The sequence below is a fragment of the Aulonocara stuartgranti genome, assembly GCF_965226115.1.
Source record: "Aulonocara stuartgranti genome assembly, chromosome: 15".
In the NCBI taxonomy this organism is placed as follows: Eukaryota; Metazoa; Chordata; class Actinopteri; order Cichliformes; family Cichlidae; genus Aulonocara; species Aulonocara stuartgranti.
This window is the reverse complement of record NC_138951.1, coordinates 4,570,871-4,588,743: the sequence shown is the minus strand read 5'-3', so window position 1 is coordinate 4,588,743 and position 17,873 is coordinate 4,570,871. Positions and strand designations below refer to the sequence as shown.

Sequence of the window (17,873 nt, the reverse complement as noted above, 5' to 3'; positions counted from 1 at the left end):
ATAAAACATTACAGCATACAAAGTGCAATCTTAATAGACTGATAATACGATAAAATAATAACATTAACACAGCTAAGGTGAGTGTAGATAGGCTTTATAGTAGGAGACTTACAATTAAGACACTAGTTAGAGGTCAGGTACACTGCAAAGCGATCACAGCTCCCTAGTACTACAGGCCCTTCGCCCCTCAGTCTACTCAGCCTCATGACACAGTCTCACACATCAGGACTTTCCATTCATGTGGAATTGTGGGTTTGTGGGTGACTTCGTAACTTAAAATAGACTGTGATGGTGTACAGAGGCAAAATGACAAAAACTGTGTCTCTGTCCAACTACCTAAGGACCTGACGGTAAACTCCACTGACTTCTGAGCATCTTTTTAAACAACCTCTGTATTTATGTAAGCTTAAAGTGTCACCCCACCACTATTTATCTATCACAGGTTTTATCTGTATTTCAATTTTGAAATTATTTTCATCAGCACTGTAGGAAGTATTCCAGTGCTTTACTGTTGCTCTTTTACTTGAGTCACAATACATCACAACATCATTCAAAACACTGTAAACAACAGTTAAACACACAGACCCGCATTTAAGATATTATTTGGGTAAAACTATATAGATACTGTTAGGATTTCATGTACTTTAAGGCTGGCCTTTTTCTTAAAAACATCAGGCATAAAATAAAGCATCCCCTGAGAATCAGTGGTAATATACGCAGGGGTGATTTGTGATATCTAGCAGATCGATGCCATATTAGACTTGATGCTGCTGCAATGACGCTATAGCAGTGGTTGGAAATACAGTCTCTCATGGGTGACCAAGAAACAAAAACTGTTCCAAACAAAGTCTGCTGATAGTATCTGTGTGAACTTGTGGTGCTGTGCTTAATAATCCATCATTTTATTCACTAGTGCTATTAGATGGCTGTGGGTTTCAAAGCACTTGCGATGGTATTAAAAAGCCTTTTACGCTTTTCTCTTTCTAAATTGTTTCTGCTCTCTTTATCTTCTCACCTTCCCCATGATATATTTTGACTTCTTAACCAGATTCTTCCTCATAATGAGGAGAGTGCCCATCTGGATGAGGGACCGCTCATCTCATCAGCCACTGATTATTGGCCTCAAAGCTTTTTACGCATGAACACAAAGAGTACAGAGGAGAGACACATGTTGGATGACCTGTGATGCAGAGAGAACTACAAACACACACACACCTCTTTGTCACCCTCCTCCTCCCCTCCCTCTTCCAAGGTGAGAGCAGCCAGCTGATTGGCTCTTTGCTCCATCAGGTTGACATAGCGGATTGGATTGGACAAGGCTTCAATGACGTCTGAGGACAGGGAAGAAAAGAGTGATGATGAAAAAACCACATTTCTTTTTCTGTTTTTCTTCTTTCTTGCGATCACCTGACTTACCTGCAAATGTGTCTGGGACATAGTCCTTTACTTCAACATACACAAACAGAGCAGGTAACGTCAGGGACTGGTTCTTCTCATTCCTCAGACTGATGTAGTGATAGCCTGCAAGGTTTGGGTTAGATTTTAATTCTATCATTCCAGAAACAACAGTTTTACATCAAAGCAAAGAACAGCTGGACCGATACTGGATTGTTAAGACTGATACAGATATCTGGTAATGAAACAATATTTTTTCATTTCTTTCACAGACATGAAATATGCACAGATTTCCCTAAAACTGTTACATGTACATGTCCCTACTGAGACAATAATGGCAATGCAGTTTAAATAAATCTTGTTCTATTGTCACAACAAGTCGTGCATTACTTGCTCCAAACAAAGTGCCAACGTGGAAGCTGTAGAGTGGCCTTTGGTCGAGCAACTATGCAATATCAACAGTCATAACATGGTTGGTTCTTTTTAAATTTGCATCTATCAGCTGTTCTAAAATCAGATACTGATATATCAGTCAACAGCTGATGTCGGCATACCAACAAATCAGGGCAGAAATATCGGTCAGACTCTAGAGCAAAGCAAAGCTTATGCAAATGTTCATGATTTATCAAACTGTATTATAAATATATAAAGTCTAATATAAGTTATTTTTTTTGATATTGACCAAACGCCAACCTATGTGTGAAATTATGCTGAATAAGTGCAAAGTTTTGTCACCTGGACGGATGGCTGACACAGGAATGATGCGGTGTCCGATAAACTTCCCTCCTTCCTCAAACACTGCTATCCTCAGTGATGCTAGCGTGGGCAGGACAACCTAAGAATAATATTATGAATGGGAATAAAACACACAAATTGTTTTTACTGTTATATTATTAACTGGAAGCAGATGGTCAAGATTAATGCAGCCAACCTTTTTTTTTTTTTTTTAACAGTGGCTTTGCTGCTTAAATCCATAGGTATAAACTGAATATGAATGCGTTAGCGCTTTAATTATCTAAAGATGTCAAAATGGAAATTAAATGACACCCCAGGTTTTTTTTCAAGCTTTATGACATATAGCCATTACAGCTACCTATCAATATCTGCATATTGATAGCCACAGTAGTCAAATCCCTTGACTGAATAAGTAGATAAGTTCAAAGGGATGAAAAAGGATTGATGGACTGTACATCAAGAACACTGCATATACAGTCTATGATTGGAATTAATGTTACCACTGCGTGTGTACAAGGCCATAGTTTCACCTTCTTAAAAACAATGGCTTCCTCTTCCCAGACAGGGTTGATGGCATTGCCCTGAGAGGTCTTGGTCTTGAATGCTTTTCTCTTTGTGTCCACTGGTAAACCAAACATGTCGATCTCCACGTATGTGCCCACTTTCTTATCTGACAGGAACTGGCCTGAGATGATCTGGAAGGAAAAATTTAATTATACAGAGAGAAAGCTACACACACACACGTACACACACAAAACACAAACATAAACACACCTTCACAGACAGTGTGTTGGCTACTATCCCATCCACTGTGCTCTCGGTAAATGGGTCAAAGTGCTTATCCGGCCGTCTCATAAACTCTGGTTTCAGTCTGTAGCCACATTTCCCATTGTATTCATACATGCCCAGGTTGAGCTGCATTGATAAATCTGTGGGGTGAGGATAGGAACATATTTAAACCTGGATAATGACATAAAAGTGAGAGTGTTTTAGTTTATTCTTCAGTGTGAAGGAATGTGTTTTGGGCTTCCCTCTCACCAATAGTCTGGAAATTGAGAGCCACCAGCTGACAGCCTGCGTTCCAGAACAGCTGAGGGTTGTAGTTGGATGAATCCACTCGAGTGCCTTTAGGGTAGATCCTGCTCAGCTGCAGCTTGTTGTATCTGAACAGAGCTTGTTAAGGGCAAGACTGCATGACCTGCATCTGAAAATACTTTCTAAGTGATGCTACTAAACATCTGCTGGGATTACTACTCCAAAATCACTCACAAACAACATAATCCACAAAAGCAAGTTAAGGAAAAAGCTAAAAGGAACACACTCAGCCTTTGTCTACTATGAAGGGGTAAAATGAGGCTGAAATAACAGGCTATTCTTCAGTTCATCTATGCTTGAAACACCTATGCTCATCTACTCTGAGCTTTTCACCCATCAGCTCCAAAAAATGAGCCCAGACACTCTCAGAAGAAGTTCATTTATTCTCGTGTAACTTTCGATCACTACCAACAGCTCATGACGTTCTCGACACCACAACAGATATAACTATCCCTCTCCTCTATCGCTGCACTTGTGAGCAAGACCTCGAGATACTTGGAGTCCCCCACTTGAGGCAACAACTCTTTCCTCACCCAGCTGAGAACCATGGCATCAGACACTGAAGCACAAATTCTTATCTTAGCAAGGACAGAAAGAGAGATGCTTCGGTATAACCATAGGGATACTCCACAAACTCTACAGGAGATTTGGTCAGCTGCTCTAAAGCTTTGGTCTCGACAAAGGATGACATCTGGTAGCTTCGATTGATCTCTGTGGGTTGAGAGTGGTATAAAATTGTCAGCTTATTTAACAGCGATCTGTTTGTTGCTGCACATTCAGTATTCATTGTTGTTACTGACTTTTGGAAGCCTCAAAGCTGTTAAATTTGACAGGTTGGATGTAGATGACCAAGTTGGACATTTCCTCTGTAGCGAATGCCTCACTGCCTGCTGTGCCCTACACATGGAAGCACACATATTAAAAAACGTACAAATACAAAGCAGCAGAAACGTTAACCAAAAAAGTCTGTTAGAATCCTTCTGCAAAGGTTTTATTGATTTTGGAGACACACAATTTGGAGACATGATCATACACTAGAGGACAACTTCAGCACATATAGGCTAAACAGTCTGTTTCCATTATAACCAGGATTTGAACTGATGGCTGTCACCTGCAAGATACCCACCTCATCCATTGATCCCTTTTTACAGTCATCATCATCATCATCTTCGTCCTCGCTTTCGGCCTCCACTTCACCTAGAACGCATGGCACAGACAGGATAGCAGAGAAATGCATGAAACAAAGCTGAAACGAGTGTAAATTGAGTTTTTATTTCTGCCAAATCAATGCAAACGTTGCACAAACACGAACGGAGCCGTCTGTCTTTAAATGGTCTTCATTTACAGCCCACGACTGCCTCCATTACATTTAAAACAGCGACACAAGTAAGGCTCATGCTGGCAGGTCCTAATTTATTGGCGCTCGTAGACAGAGGAAATGAATTTCAATATTGTTTTGGTTGAGCTGACCCAGCCTCTGCACCCACATAATGAGAGATCTGCTTAAGATTTCCCACTGAATCGGAGGTCGCACTGACAGAGGAAATTGATTTTAACGGTGTAATTGTCTGACCTATAGCTTCTGTGCCAGCCTAATGAGGGCTCTACTAAAGATTTAAGTCTCCATCTGAGGTCATGGACTCACCAATAGACTTTCTGCCCTGTGGTCTCAGTGTAAGCTCAGTACCATCAGAGGGCTGTGTGGAGTCTGCCACTTCCTCTTTGGTGGAACCTGCGATTTAAAAACAAAGCACTCACTGAAGATCATCCTCATATTTTTCAGTTCAAAGTTTACTGTTTAGTTTACTCAGTAAATCATCTTAAAAAAAAAAGAAGGTTATTTTACAACATGTATACCAGTTAAAAAGGACTCCTGACTGTTAACTTGTACTGCTTACTTTCCAACACCAGGGGGCAGTGTGTTTTAGCCTAAGAAGAACTTAAGGCTCAACAACCAGGGCAGACTAAAGGTGACATGTTGCTTGGTCCAGTGGAATATGTAGATGGATGTTAAATAAATAGACAAAACAATATATGTTTGGCCACTGCCTGCCACCAGAGCTCCAGTTTGCTTCATATTGATTTTCCCAGACTCTGGACCCTGGTGTTTTTAAGATGATGGTGGTGAGAACAGTCTAACATGTCAGTCCATGTTAGACTTAAATGATTCAAATAATTTCCATACTTATCAGGATAGAAGTGATTGATTACAGGACCATGGATATCCAGCAAAATGTGTCCTAGACTCTCACTGTGGGGGCCATGGGTTCATGTTTCTCCATTCATTTCTCACTCATTTGTAACAACCAAATGATACACATAACATAACTACAGCCAATCACACAGCAGCAACTTGATACATTTAGGCATATAGATATGGCCAAGATGACATTTTGAAGTTCAAAATGAGCATCAAAAAAATGATTTAAATGACTCTGAACTTGGGTCGGACAGGCTAGTCTGAGCATTTCAAAAAATGCTGATCTACTGGGATTTTCCTACAAAACCATCTCTAGGGTTTATGGAGAATCCATATTCATCAAAACATTCATTGACCCAGGTTGTCTTGAACATGTCTACATGCATCAAAGCACTGAGTTGCTGCTAAAAAGAGTAAATATCCAGTCAGCGGCAGCTCTCCGGGAGGAAATGCCATGTTGATGCTAGACGTCAGAGGAGAATGGACAGACTGCTTCATGGTGATTGGAAGGTGTCAGTAACACCGTCATAACCAAGGTATGCAGATGAGCATCTCTGAACAAGAAACACATCGACCCTTAAAGCTGATGGACAGCAACACACACACCGCACACATCTTATCAGCCAAGAACAGGAAACTGAGGCTACAATTCACACGGCCTCGCCAAAAGTGTACAGGAGAAGATTTGAGTTTCGATTTTTTCTTGTGGCTGTCAGCTGGTAGAGTCAGAATTTGGCATAAACAACATGAAAGCATGGATCCAGACTACTTTGTATCAACGGTTCAGGCTGGGGGTGTAATGCTGTGGGGGATATTTTTTGGCATACTTTGAGATCCCTTAGCACCAAAGCTGACCTGGTGCTGTTGCGAGTGCGTATGTAGTACACAACTGAAAAGGCAAACGTATGAACAAATAGGACTGATATTAGGCAGTTACAGCAAAAAGCAGAGAGCATTTTATACATACACACTCACACACAACTGGCCAGAGTTTAAGATGCCCCGGTTTAAATGTATAATGCCTGCAGGGAGTGCATGCAACAGCCAATAATACCTTCAACTGATGGAGAGGGCCATGAAAGTGATGAATGTTAAACAATAGCACTGTTTTGCTCCAGTGATTCAGTTTCTGGACGGCACAGAGCTCTTGGTCCACAGTACAGAGGGACCCAGATGGTTAGGCTAGCTTTTACACATCTGAAATATCATAACTCAGTGAGCCCATTGTGATTTGATGGCTTTGTTAGTAGAATTTGTGTGTGTGTGTGTGTGCGTGCGTGTGTATTATATTAAAGGTGCAGTACCTGCGCTTGGGGAGGAGGGCTCACACACGCTGGAAGAATCACTGCAGGTGTTAGAAACCTGCTCAGAGAGTTTTTTCTTTGCACTTCCACTTGTCTTGTGGTGTTTCTTTTTGTTTTTCACCAAGATCTTTCCCATCAGCTCCATCGGGCTGGGCAACGGCACGCCAGACTCCAACTAGAGGGAATGTGGAAGGAGAAAGATGCAGTTATAGATGAATGAAAGGTGCTTTCCTACATTAATAATTTCAGATATATTGGATGATGAGAGAACATGAGTTATTTTTCCTGATTAAAATTGTAAATATAAATTTGAGCAAGAGCAAATGCTCCAAAATGCTAATTTATGGGTAAAGATTGCTACAGTGCAATCACAGTTAAGCTGTCTTTTTCTCTTTTTTTGACAAACTAGCTAATTACCAGATGAAAACACTAAAGTTGTTTACTAGAGTGTTCCACTTAAAATGTAAATTTGTGGCTATTACTCTTTTCAAATCCTCTAAGGAAGAGTTCGCTGGTTAGATGCAGCTGGTTAGTAAAAAATGACTGTTTCTGCTGTGAGTGTTATAAACTCGGCTGATGTTATAGCGGAAAAATTCTACGCTTGCAACACCTTAATCAGCTTCCTGCAAGGAAACTAAACATTAAACACAAACGCACGTTCTCTCAAATGAGCTGGACAGAAAGTCGCTACATCTCCAATTTATTTATGGGATACGCTGCTTTTGGATCACAGTGTTTAGGGATAATAATATTTCACTAATGAGCAATTCAGTGGTGCAGAATAAACACACGCACATGCTCAAACTGCTGTGTTTACAACATATCAACTATAAACATAACCTCACTTAAACATATCAAACTTTTACTTGAGCAACTTGAGAATCAAGAGCAACAAAACAGTGATTCATACACCAACTAACGCCAAGATTTTCCTTCTTGTGACCTATTTTCCGCACATGTCTATCTACGCTCTGCTAATGTTGCTGCGGGGGAAATCTTACGACAAAGATTAGCCATCCTGTTTGCATTCACCTCACTGACAGTTACCAGGGAGGAAAAGCAAAATTGGATGGGGCAAGTAATCCTGATTGCACTCAAATGCACCGCACAAAGCCTAATGAAATAAACTCAATCAAGGTTTTCCCCCCCCCAAATGTCAAAAACAATTATGCTCAGCTGTGATAAGAAAGTGAAAAGTTCCATTTGGCCACCCTTAACCACTTTCAAGCCTCAGTATCATACTAGTGGTAAAGTGAGAAAGTATTTCCTTGTTTTGTTGCTTCATACGGCGTATCTGCTCCACGATATTTCAGAGCAACGGTTGTGACGTTTAATAAGCTAGATTCAACTGTTTCAAGTTTTCAGTCCAGTCCTTGTCCCTAAACCATTTTCAGTATTTTGCTTGTTACGTTCATTTGTTATAAGACATATGACTATACGACAATTTCACATTACATAAACAGAAATTGTTCAATGAAGGGAATAGTCTTAGCATTTTGTTCCAAGTGCATGCTGGGTATGATAAGAGTATCTGGTCTGGATGTAACATAAGAAAGGGAAGCAAGTTTTTTTTGAATTGGGTCAAATTGTTCTTCAAAATTTAAGCAAATGTTTTAAAATTTCCTCAAAATGTGTAAATTTACTATTAATACTCAAAGTGCTTTTTTCCAATAATACTTTCAGGGAAGTACAACTTTGTTAATAAGTATCTTTACACTGAGGGACTGTGAGTCTTAAATCTTTTAAAAAATGTTGCTTTCTTTTTAACAGGGGATGAACTGTTAAATGTTCGGGTCTATATGTTCAAACAATGTGAGCAGAAGGCGGAGAGGAGTGCTGCATGTCCCGCAAGCGCATGTTAGAGGAAGTAATTAAGTCTTTGTTATGTAAAAGTGTTTTAACTTCAGTTATTGGGATATGGTTATTTATTTTACTCGCCTCCTTACAGCTCCGACAGTTTATAACTTTTGCATCCACATTATTCTCAATCTGGCCTCCTTATGTGTGCTCGTATATCTCCCCTTGCCAGTTATAGTCTGTCTGCAGCTTAAAACTAAGCCCCAACAAGATTAAACAAACCGCAAGACAAATTGTTTAATTCCTTCAAATATTTCATATATTTTACGCAGTTACAATGAAAATGTTTTTCGCCAACACAGTCATTGTCAGCATAGTGAGAGAAGCAAGAAAACAAACGATGAATCAAGCTTTCAAACTGTTTTGTTTTTACTTTGAAAATAAAAGAAAATCACCAGTCGTCATTGTGGGACGCGATTGACAGTTTTGTAAAGTGGAGATGGAGTAGGAGCGCAAGTTTCTAAGAAAACTTTAATCCTCTTAATTCTCACTCTAGGTTGAGCTGGATTTCATCTAGCTGTATTACCCTATCTGCCCCGGTCCCTGTGGGCTTATCAGGCTGATATCCCTTTCGATACGCTGTATACACAGCTGACTCCATGCCAGATGGGAGTGACTGTCATTGCTCTCACCTTTCCTAGTTTGTACATGCTCAGTGGTAGAAAGCTCATTCCTCAATGGCACTTTCTCTTTCCATCTTTCTAAATTCTCCCTTGGTGTCTGTCTCCTCATATCTCTCCCCTTCTCCTTCCCTCTGCCACTCCATTCAAAAGGCTTCTCCCTGATAATACTTCAATGTCAAATCCAGTCAGAAGGCTGTAATTCTCAGCGGGCTGTGACTCTGGCAGGCAGCAGTGCTGAAGGAGCTCCCTGCGTGTGTGAGATAATTCTGCATCTTACTGCTGCTGGGAACTTTAGCTGCTCCACAGTGTTGTGCCAAAGGGAATAACGTCATCCCAGGAGAATGACGCGAGAGGAGTAAGCGGTACATTAAAGTACATATATGTGCAGAACTGTTTGCGAGGCATGTTTTCACGTACGCACTGTGAGAAGTGCCTAAAAGTCCTTGCGAGAGTTTGTGTGCAAGTGTCTACATTTGCCTCACGTAAGAGCCTGCGTCATTACACACAAAGACGCCTTGGGGGGGGGGGGGGGGAAGAAGTTTGGCCACAAAGGGACAATGGAAGCTTTTAACTGGTAGTCATGGCAACAGAGGAAAGACCTGTCTGAGATAAAGGACTGCCAAGAAAAGCCACGTTTAGATTACAGCGGAAAATGCTTCCTTTTAATCTTAAACGGCTTTTGTTTGCAGTCTCTGCTGTGATAACACAGACGTGATAGGGAGGAATAAGCACGATTGCGGGATGATTCGTTAAAAGTTAGCTTCCACGGCTATGTGCGTGTTTAAGAGAAAGTGAAAGTGGCTGAGGCTTCAATGAAAAACAACAGCAGCCGGATATTTTGCCAGGTGCCAAAGGTCACATGGTGTTATGTGTGAGAAAGAGACAAAGAAAACAAAAAGAAAGAAAAACAGAGACACATATATACTAGGGGTGCAACGATACACACAATTCACGGTTCGGTTCGACACTTTGGTGTCACGGTTCAATATTTTTTCGATACAAAAAAATGTTCATGCTTTTTTAATTTGTCATTTATTAAAATTATAAATATATATTTTAACTCAAAAGTACAGTTTTTAAATTTAATGTTGCTGAAACAACAAAGTAATAAAAAAAAATCTATCCGATCGAGAAATCACTCATCTTTGGAAAGGAGAGTTTATTACAGAGAAATGGCTCTTTCCAAAATAAAAGCTATACTATACACTTCTTCTGGGCTATATTCTCAGCAGCATATTAAACATATCAGGTCCCCATAAGGAGAATCATGTGCTAACGGCTGTCTAAATGACTCGGGTAAAGTTTGTAGCATGCGTGCTTGTTGTTTTTGTCTGCTTCCACTTGTCTTTGCACTAGGATGGTGTCAGTGTAAATGTGCAGTCATATTCATTGTGTTCCCACTAGTGCTGTCAGCGTTAATCTGAAATAACGTTAACGCCACAACACGGCAAATCTCCGTTGACAAGCTACCGCGGATCGCCCCGTGCGTGGGGCTGGACGGCGTCAACACGTTACCGAGCAAACTGCGCTAACGCAGTAGTTCCCACCAATGTAATTGAGCATTGCGTGGCACATCCCGCATACTGTTTTACTTTTGTCCATGACGCGCTTACCTTCAAGGTCATGCTTCACATGAAGACCAAAATAGTTCCAAAGGCCAGATCTGAATGAGGGTGGGGGAGGTTCAATTTGCCATGTTGCAACGAGCTTAGCTTCTGTCTTGCTAGCTTGTGCTGCGCTCAGTGGATCTGCGCTCAACAGTGCAGCCTAGGCGGAGTAGTCGAACGCAGATCCACTGAGCTCTCAACACAGACATCATCGTCAGAAGAAAAGTTGATAAAATAAATTAAAAATTTTGTATTGTTCATACATATGCCTACCGAACTGAAAGCACTGTATCGAACGGTTCAACATCGATACGAGTATCGTTGCACCCCTAATATATAGATATTGCAAAGTCTCAAGACTAATTTCTTTATATTTTGCTTAGAAAATGGGAAACAGGTGCACTGATTTGTTGAAACGTCCATTCATGGAAATACAGTATATAAGGCAAACAACAAAGTTTAAAGTCAATATTTGGTATGACCATGTTTATTCTTCAGCACAGCCTGAACTCTCTTAGGCAAGCTTTCCTGTCAACAAAAGGCTTCTCGAGGGACATTCAAAGCTCTTCTTTGGATGTTGGCTGCCTTCGATAATGTTGAAACAGTGTGCTATCTGTTGCTAATCAGACACTTTCCAGATGGTATTGGATGATGATCCTTTTTTTTGCATTCGCAACTCAATAAATTTTGACAAGTCCCCCAACACCACTGGCTGAAATGCAACCCCAAACAATTTACAATTTGAATTTTTCACTCCATAAGGCCTGTTGCCACAGATTTCTAGTCCAGTTCTGTTGTTTACCTTAAGAATGGCTTCTTGACAGTTACCCATACACTGGGACAGTTTCTGATGAAGCTTCAGTGACCAGTAGATGGATCAACTAAAGGTCCAGATGCATCTCACAGATTCTGTCAAAATGTTTTATCTTTGGTATTTTTCGTAGATTTAACTAGAGAAAATGGAACAAACTATGTGTTTTGCAACAGGTTGCTAGTAACAAAGTGCCTAAGGATACCATTTAAAACGGATTCTTTGCCAAGTTATCTGTATGTGCAGACAAAACACTGGCTGGTCTCTTGTGTTAGATGCCTTTTTTTATGCTTGAATGATTTGTGGGTCAGCATTGAGTGTAAAATCCCAGGAGTCTCTTTGGAAGCAAAATATGAAGCAATGAGAGGGACCTCAAGACTTTTTCACAGTACTGTGTGTGTGTGTGTGTGTGTGTAAGTAACTATGTGAGTTTTTACCTCAAAGAGAACATTTATATGGGCAGCATGGTGAGCAGCAGCGTTCAAGGACATTCATTTCTCTAGTGCACTCATCTGTGTGATAGTATCTTCTGAATGCCTCACTGTTGTTGTATCATATGTGTTCGTGTGTTGGAAAGAGTCAAGCAAGTGTGAATGTGAGCGTGAGCACAAGCAAATGTAGCGGGTGCGTGGAGATCTTATATACTCACAAGATATTTCTCCAGAGGTTCTGTCAGTAATGCGTCTCCAAATATTGACCGGCAATACTCAGCCATCTTAGCCTGCTGCTTTGGTCTGGGAGTCATCACACAAAGACACACACACATACACAATCATGATTTCTCCACTAAATATCAATATCCTGAATATGTATGTTGCCCCAGAGTATCTTGGTGCCATTAAAGATGAAAGGATTCATCAGAAGCATGTCCCTAGCTCTACAGGTGTTTACACAGTTGATAAAAAACAAAGTGGTTGGTTAGACATATTGACAGTCTTGCTGACGGACAGTCCTCATCAATATGCTTAACAGTATGAAGCCTCATTTATGCAAAAATTATATTCACATGCACGGCGTCAATATCCAGTGAATATTTGTTTGTTCTTCTGCTCTTCAGTTGCGACACAGATATTTGTCTGTCTCAGTCTGACTTTAATACTTTACTCTGCCGTCTTTTTGCACTTACTGTCTGATTGCGGTCTCATGACTGTTGTCGTGATGTGCTGTCAGTGTTTCAGCAGACAACTGAGCTAATGATGGACAAGTCCCAGGGAAACCAGTCAGCACATGGATTTCCATAGATTCCTGTTCACACTGACTCTGACTGTTACCATGTAATATGTTAGCATATTTCTGGAAAGTGTTATATATTAGCTTCACATAGTATAATTCATTCAAATATGTGTGGGACAACAATGCAACTCTATACTAGAGTCTATAAATATAAGTGATAGGCAAATTTTTTCCTTAGAAGGTCTAAACTGACTTTGATACAGTAACCAAAGGCCTGACACAGAACAATCAAATAAAAACTCCTCTGCGTCAGTCTGCTATATAATCAATTTAAATGCGAGATATATTTTTATAATACTGAAAGAAGAAAACCTTGGTTAATACTTTATTTATGAACAGATTCTGTATGTAAGTTCCCCCATACATATTAACTACCTGGAGGGGCTGATATCAGTGACCACCAAGTATATTTCAGAACGTAATCAATTTGCTATTGTGTAATACCCGCGCTCTTAATTTGAAAGTTTAGTCACTGCAAATAAGTTAGCACCAGGCATTCCTGTCTCCTGTTTCCCTGTCGGCAGGCTTTTGTGAGACTCATCTCTGTGTTCAACAGACTCTAACTCAACTGTCTCAAACTGCAGCTGGTAATGGCACCCCTTAATCTCCCCTGAAGACCCTCTGTGAGTTGGAGGAGCAGCTGGTTGAAGCAGCTGGAGGAGCAACCTCAGTAGCTCACTGAGAACGGGAGTAGAACGAGGAGTACTCTGCATGTTTGATTCCATCCAAGCGACGGGAAACTCAGAGGAGCAACAGCTTCTTAGTTTTTGCCACAAAGCATATTTCTGCATTATGTATTCATGCATTTAATGAAACATGGGTGCACCTCCTTCCACACGCACCCAGCTCCAGCTTTTGACTTTTGAGATGTCAGCGGACAGCTTGAGATGGTCCACAGTTCAGTAACTGCACCCATGTGTAATACATAAATCCTTTTGAAACTGTATTAAGCTTATTGTCGAATACAACAAATGGAAAACTGCCTAATTTAGTGGAATGCATTTACTTTTAAATTAAAGTTTCACAGGACACAGTATATAACATTTTGTTACAATGATGTATCTGGGTATACCTGAGAAACTGCTTACACGTATCTTTAGATTTCTATTTTGACTGCTTCCAGTACCCATAACACCAGTGCAAGAATAATACCCAAACATCAAGCGGTTCATTAAGAAACTTGCCACTGATGACTCACGTTGACCACATAGCGACTGAGATAGCAAAACATCAGGCTGCCATTGTGTTCTTTGAGCACGAGTCAAAGAACAGAAAGTGCAACATGTCACATGTTGAATCAACATAGGCAGCGCACATGTAAAGATAATTCTGGCACAATTGGAACCTCTTAAGGCAACAAGGTAAACTGTTAACTTACGAGTCCACGTGATTCTCAAAGGACAGGATGATGGGGAAAGGCGAGGTCTTGAAGGCACACTCTGCTATAGCTTCAATTACCTCCTAAATACCCAAACACAAAGAATACAAAATATACCTGTAAATTACAACATAGGCTCAGTGTTGGATCATTATCTAATTAATGTCATACATAATGAAAACACAGGAGTTTGCTACTGGTTTCCAAGAATTACTAAAATGCCCTTAAAAGAAATATCGAAACCTTTTGAAGTCATTAACTACAGTGACATTGTTTTGTCTATGAACCTGAATACAACAATGTGAACAAAAATCCCATACAGTAGGTCATCGATTGCAGGTATTTAAATAAATGGGAGCTGAGCGATATTGTTGAATCATTCCCCAACTCTGCTGAAGACAGTTCAACATCCGATATTAGATTTCTAAGCCACTCATTGTCTGAGTCAATTACACCATCATTAACAATAGTGGCAGTTCAGTAAAAGCCTTCATTTCCTCCAATAAAAATCTTTGTCTGTAACTCAACCCCTTCAATCTGTAGCTCTCTTCCATCTTTTACAACTCTTCTCTTTTTGCATTTCACTCTCAGACTAATTGCATTAGGCTTGTTCTGCTTCTTCTGTTACTTTCATTAGATCTAAATTTCCTCCATCAATCAGTTCACCCATTTCTTTCTTCTTTTGTCTTGACACTACTCTGCCCTTAAATTTTCATGCCCTTCTCCTCCTATGAAAGCATCTCGTCGTCAGTTAATTGCCCCTCGGTGCTTCTCTTTCTAGGGTTATTCAGCGCATCCCTGTTTCTTACGATTTGCCATCTGCTCTTTGCATGCCCCACTTTTTGCTTTTTCTCTCTCTTCTTCAGTCTATACTTGTCTGTTGAAATGTGTTTTTTTAAATATATATAGTTGTGGTGAGGTTTACTATTGCCCTGATGTCAATCAAAGCAAAGGGAAATTAATTAAATGAATTAAATCAAACAGTTTGTAAACTCTTCTCTTCACTCCCCTTAGTACAGCATTTCCCAGGGAGCATTGTTTGTTAGTTTTGACCATGATCACACTTAGAAGTGTGTCTGCATTTTTATTTTGCAAGTATTTATCCATTTTTTGTCAGTCGACCATTTTTAAGGTCTGCAAAAGAGTAGCAGAACAAGAAAGAACCACAGTTAGCTCCTAGATTAAGAGCTGTAGACACATGGTTGCACGCCTCCAAATCCTCAGATGGGTTCTTTTTATTAAAATAATTCAGTTTATTTGACACCAGTGACCACATGTGTCACCAGATCAATAAAGACTGAAATCCTCCTTAAGTACGTACAAAATATTGACACATCAATCTACTGTATTGCATCCCTGAGGGATAAGTTATTGAAATTTTTATTAGAAAATGCAGGCTGGATGAATCCCCCCTCTTTGTGTGGGAGGAAATTGTGGGGAAAAAGTGGACAGACACATCCAGTATCACAGAATCAGTGTGCTATCTATTTACACCTACAGGCCAGTGGACACTCTTTCAGTGATGAGGATGTACACATCCTGGACAGGAACGCTGGTTTGAGTGGGGAGTCAAGGAGGCCATTTACGTGAAAAGGGCAATACCATCTGTGAATCGAGGAGGGGGGCTAAGGGTCCATCTTTCATCATCTTACAATGCTGTGATTGCAGTCATTCCCCAACTCTCTGTGAATGGTACTCATGGCCATTGATTAATGAGCTTTGATCAGTGGTTGTTGATCAATGGTCATGAGATTTTACATATTAATGATCAAGGAACTGACCTCCCAGCCCATTGTTCATTCAGTGGGCTGGTTTCAGTCATTGTGCAAATGTACTGTTTATAGGACTGGGGAAACCTGCAGTCAGCTGAGACTGAAGAAGTCCCTTGGATGAGTGACGAAACATTTCTCCCATTGAAAACGATACTTCCAGATGAACAGAATCAACCTTTTGAGACTGTACTGTATCATGATTTTATAGTCAACAGAGCCACCATGTCCTGAAGGATTTTACAGTAAAGATAACACACAGAATTTATATATATATATATTAGAAATAAAGGTATCTACATCTAAGTTTCTAAATCTTTGTTAACCAATTCATTTTGCATCTTCAAAAGTACCGTGTTCAAGATCTAACCACTAAATGTCAGTAGATCGCAGTCATCTGAGTACTTTTGCTGCCGTTCATCTGTAGTGTGTGCAGGCTGACAGTCGGCTTATTTCAGTTGGTGTATGTCAGAGGATTTTTATTAAATACAAATCATTGAGTGTAATCAAGTAAAAACAAATATGCTTTTTATTCAAATGCAATATAACCAAGTATGCCTTATAACCGAGTGTTCATATATTTTCACATAACCAAGCTTATTGTTAAAAGAGAACACAATGCATTCCTTGCTTAAGTGTTTAAGATGTTTTGACAAGACATGATATATTTCTGTATCCTTACTTTAAGCGTGAAAGATCAGATAAGCATGATATATTTCTGTATTCTTATTTTAGTGTGTGAAAGATCAGATAAGCTGACTCTATGTCTGAACTTTATGTCTGAACTTTATGTCTGAACTCTCCTCTTTTCTGGTAAAAGAGGAAGTACTGTTACCCATTTTTTGCCTTATAAATAAAGCAAGCAGCCTGTACTCGGTGTGTCTGTCTTCTCAGAGGCATTCACCCGTGTACACGTTCTTAAACTCTGAGTCGGTCTGCAGTGTCTTATTTCACTTACTTGTGTTTGAAAAAGTGTCTAACCCCTGACAGTGTACATGTCTATTTACTCCCGAGGAGGCTGTAAAAACTTTGTTAAGGAAGTCTGATGAGTCAGTGAAGCTCACTTCCGACAGCGACACTGAGGTGACTTGAGGATATCCTAAACTTTTCTGTCAGCCTTTGTTAGCTGCTTTTAGCTAGTATTAGTAAAGCTTTATTTGAATAACTTCTTACACGATGTAATAACATAATAAAACTGTTTATACGAGGGAAAGTGTGATTTTTAGGACACTCCAGCTGAAGATTAGCTAGCATAATGTTAGCTTATAACCATATGCTGTTGTTTAGCCGGCTCGTGGTCAGCTTTCTGGAATGGGGAGGCTCGCATATTTAATCTGCTTGCAATAAGTAACTGTGACAATATCTGGAATAAATAAGAACCTGTTTGAACATTTTTATGTGTTAGAGCTCTGACTTCTGCTCAGGAGATGAGGCGTGAAGTGAGGAGGGAGAAGGTGACTTTTTTCCAGACGTTGGTGTTCTGGGAATCCATCCTAGCTCGGAAACCGTCCTTCAGCTATTGTAAATATTTCTAATGGTTATGGTTATGGTTAGAGTTGGTCAGAAGTCACCGTCAAATAATCATATGGGTAGGATGACTTGCCAAAGTAGGACAGTTTCTCAGAACACTGGTCTGTTGTCCTTTGCGTTTTCACTTGTTTGGTGATAGGGACCCCTTTTCAGATGATAAATTATAGGTATGATGTTCATATTTTGAATCAATCCACGGCATGTGAATGCCTGTGGGTTCTCTTCTTCTCTGCCTTTGGCGTGCCACGTACAGTATGTGGCCGGTCTGTCCATTTTGGCCACTGTCTTTATGATGGCGGGACAACGTGGTGGCTTTCACAAACCAGATTAGATTAA

The 17,873-nt window shown here is 40.1% G+C and overlaps 1 protein-coding gene across 2 annotated transcripts in view; it reads right to left on the bottom strand.

The window, feature by feature from the left end:
• plcb1l (phospholipase C beta 1-like) overlaps nucleotides 1-17,873 on the bottom strand; it is a 128,219-nt gene that overhangs the window by 20,301 nt on the left and 90,045 nt on the right. For both annotated transcript variants that reach the window (XR_014271542.1, XM_082506522.1), the window contains exons 12-24: nucleotides 14,239-14,321; nucleotides 12,277-12,361; nucleotides 6,730-6,904; nucleotides 4,871-4,957; nucleotides 4,352-4,422; nucleotides 4,026-4,122; nucleotides 3,852-3,936; nucleotides 3,169-3,293; nucleotides 2,905-3,059; nucleotides 2,661-2,825; nucleotides 2,131-2,230; nucleotides 1,417-1,521; nucleotides 1,216-1,331 (exon numbers count right to left, since the gene is read on the bottom strand). Coding sequence is in view for 1 of the 2 variants with exons in the window: in XM_082506522.1 (XP_082362648.1) it covers nucleotides 1,216-1,331; nucleotides 1,417-1,521; nucleotides 2,131-2,230; nucleotides 2,661-2,825; nucleotides 2,905-3,059; nucleotides 3,169-3,293; nucleotides 3,852-3,936; nucleotides 4,026-4,122; nucleotides 4,352-4,422; nucleotides 4,871-4,957; nucleotides 6,730-6,904; nucleotides 12,277-12,361; nucleotides 14,239-14,321 (1,449 nt within the window). In the remaining variant the exon portion in view is untranslated. The remainder of the gene's footprint in view (nucleotides 1-1,215; nucleotides 1,332-1,416; nucleotides 1,522-2,130; nucleotides 2,231-2,660; nucleotides 2,826-2,904; nucleotides 3,060-3,168; nucleotides 3,294-3,851; nucleotides 3,937-4,025; nucleotides 4,123-4,351; nucleotides 4,423-4,870; nucleotides 4,958-6,729; nucleotides 6,905-12,276; nucleotides 12,362-14,238; nucleotides 14,322-17,873) is intronic.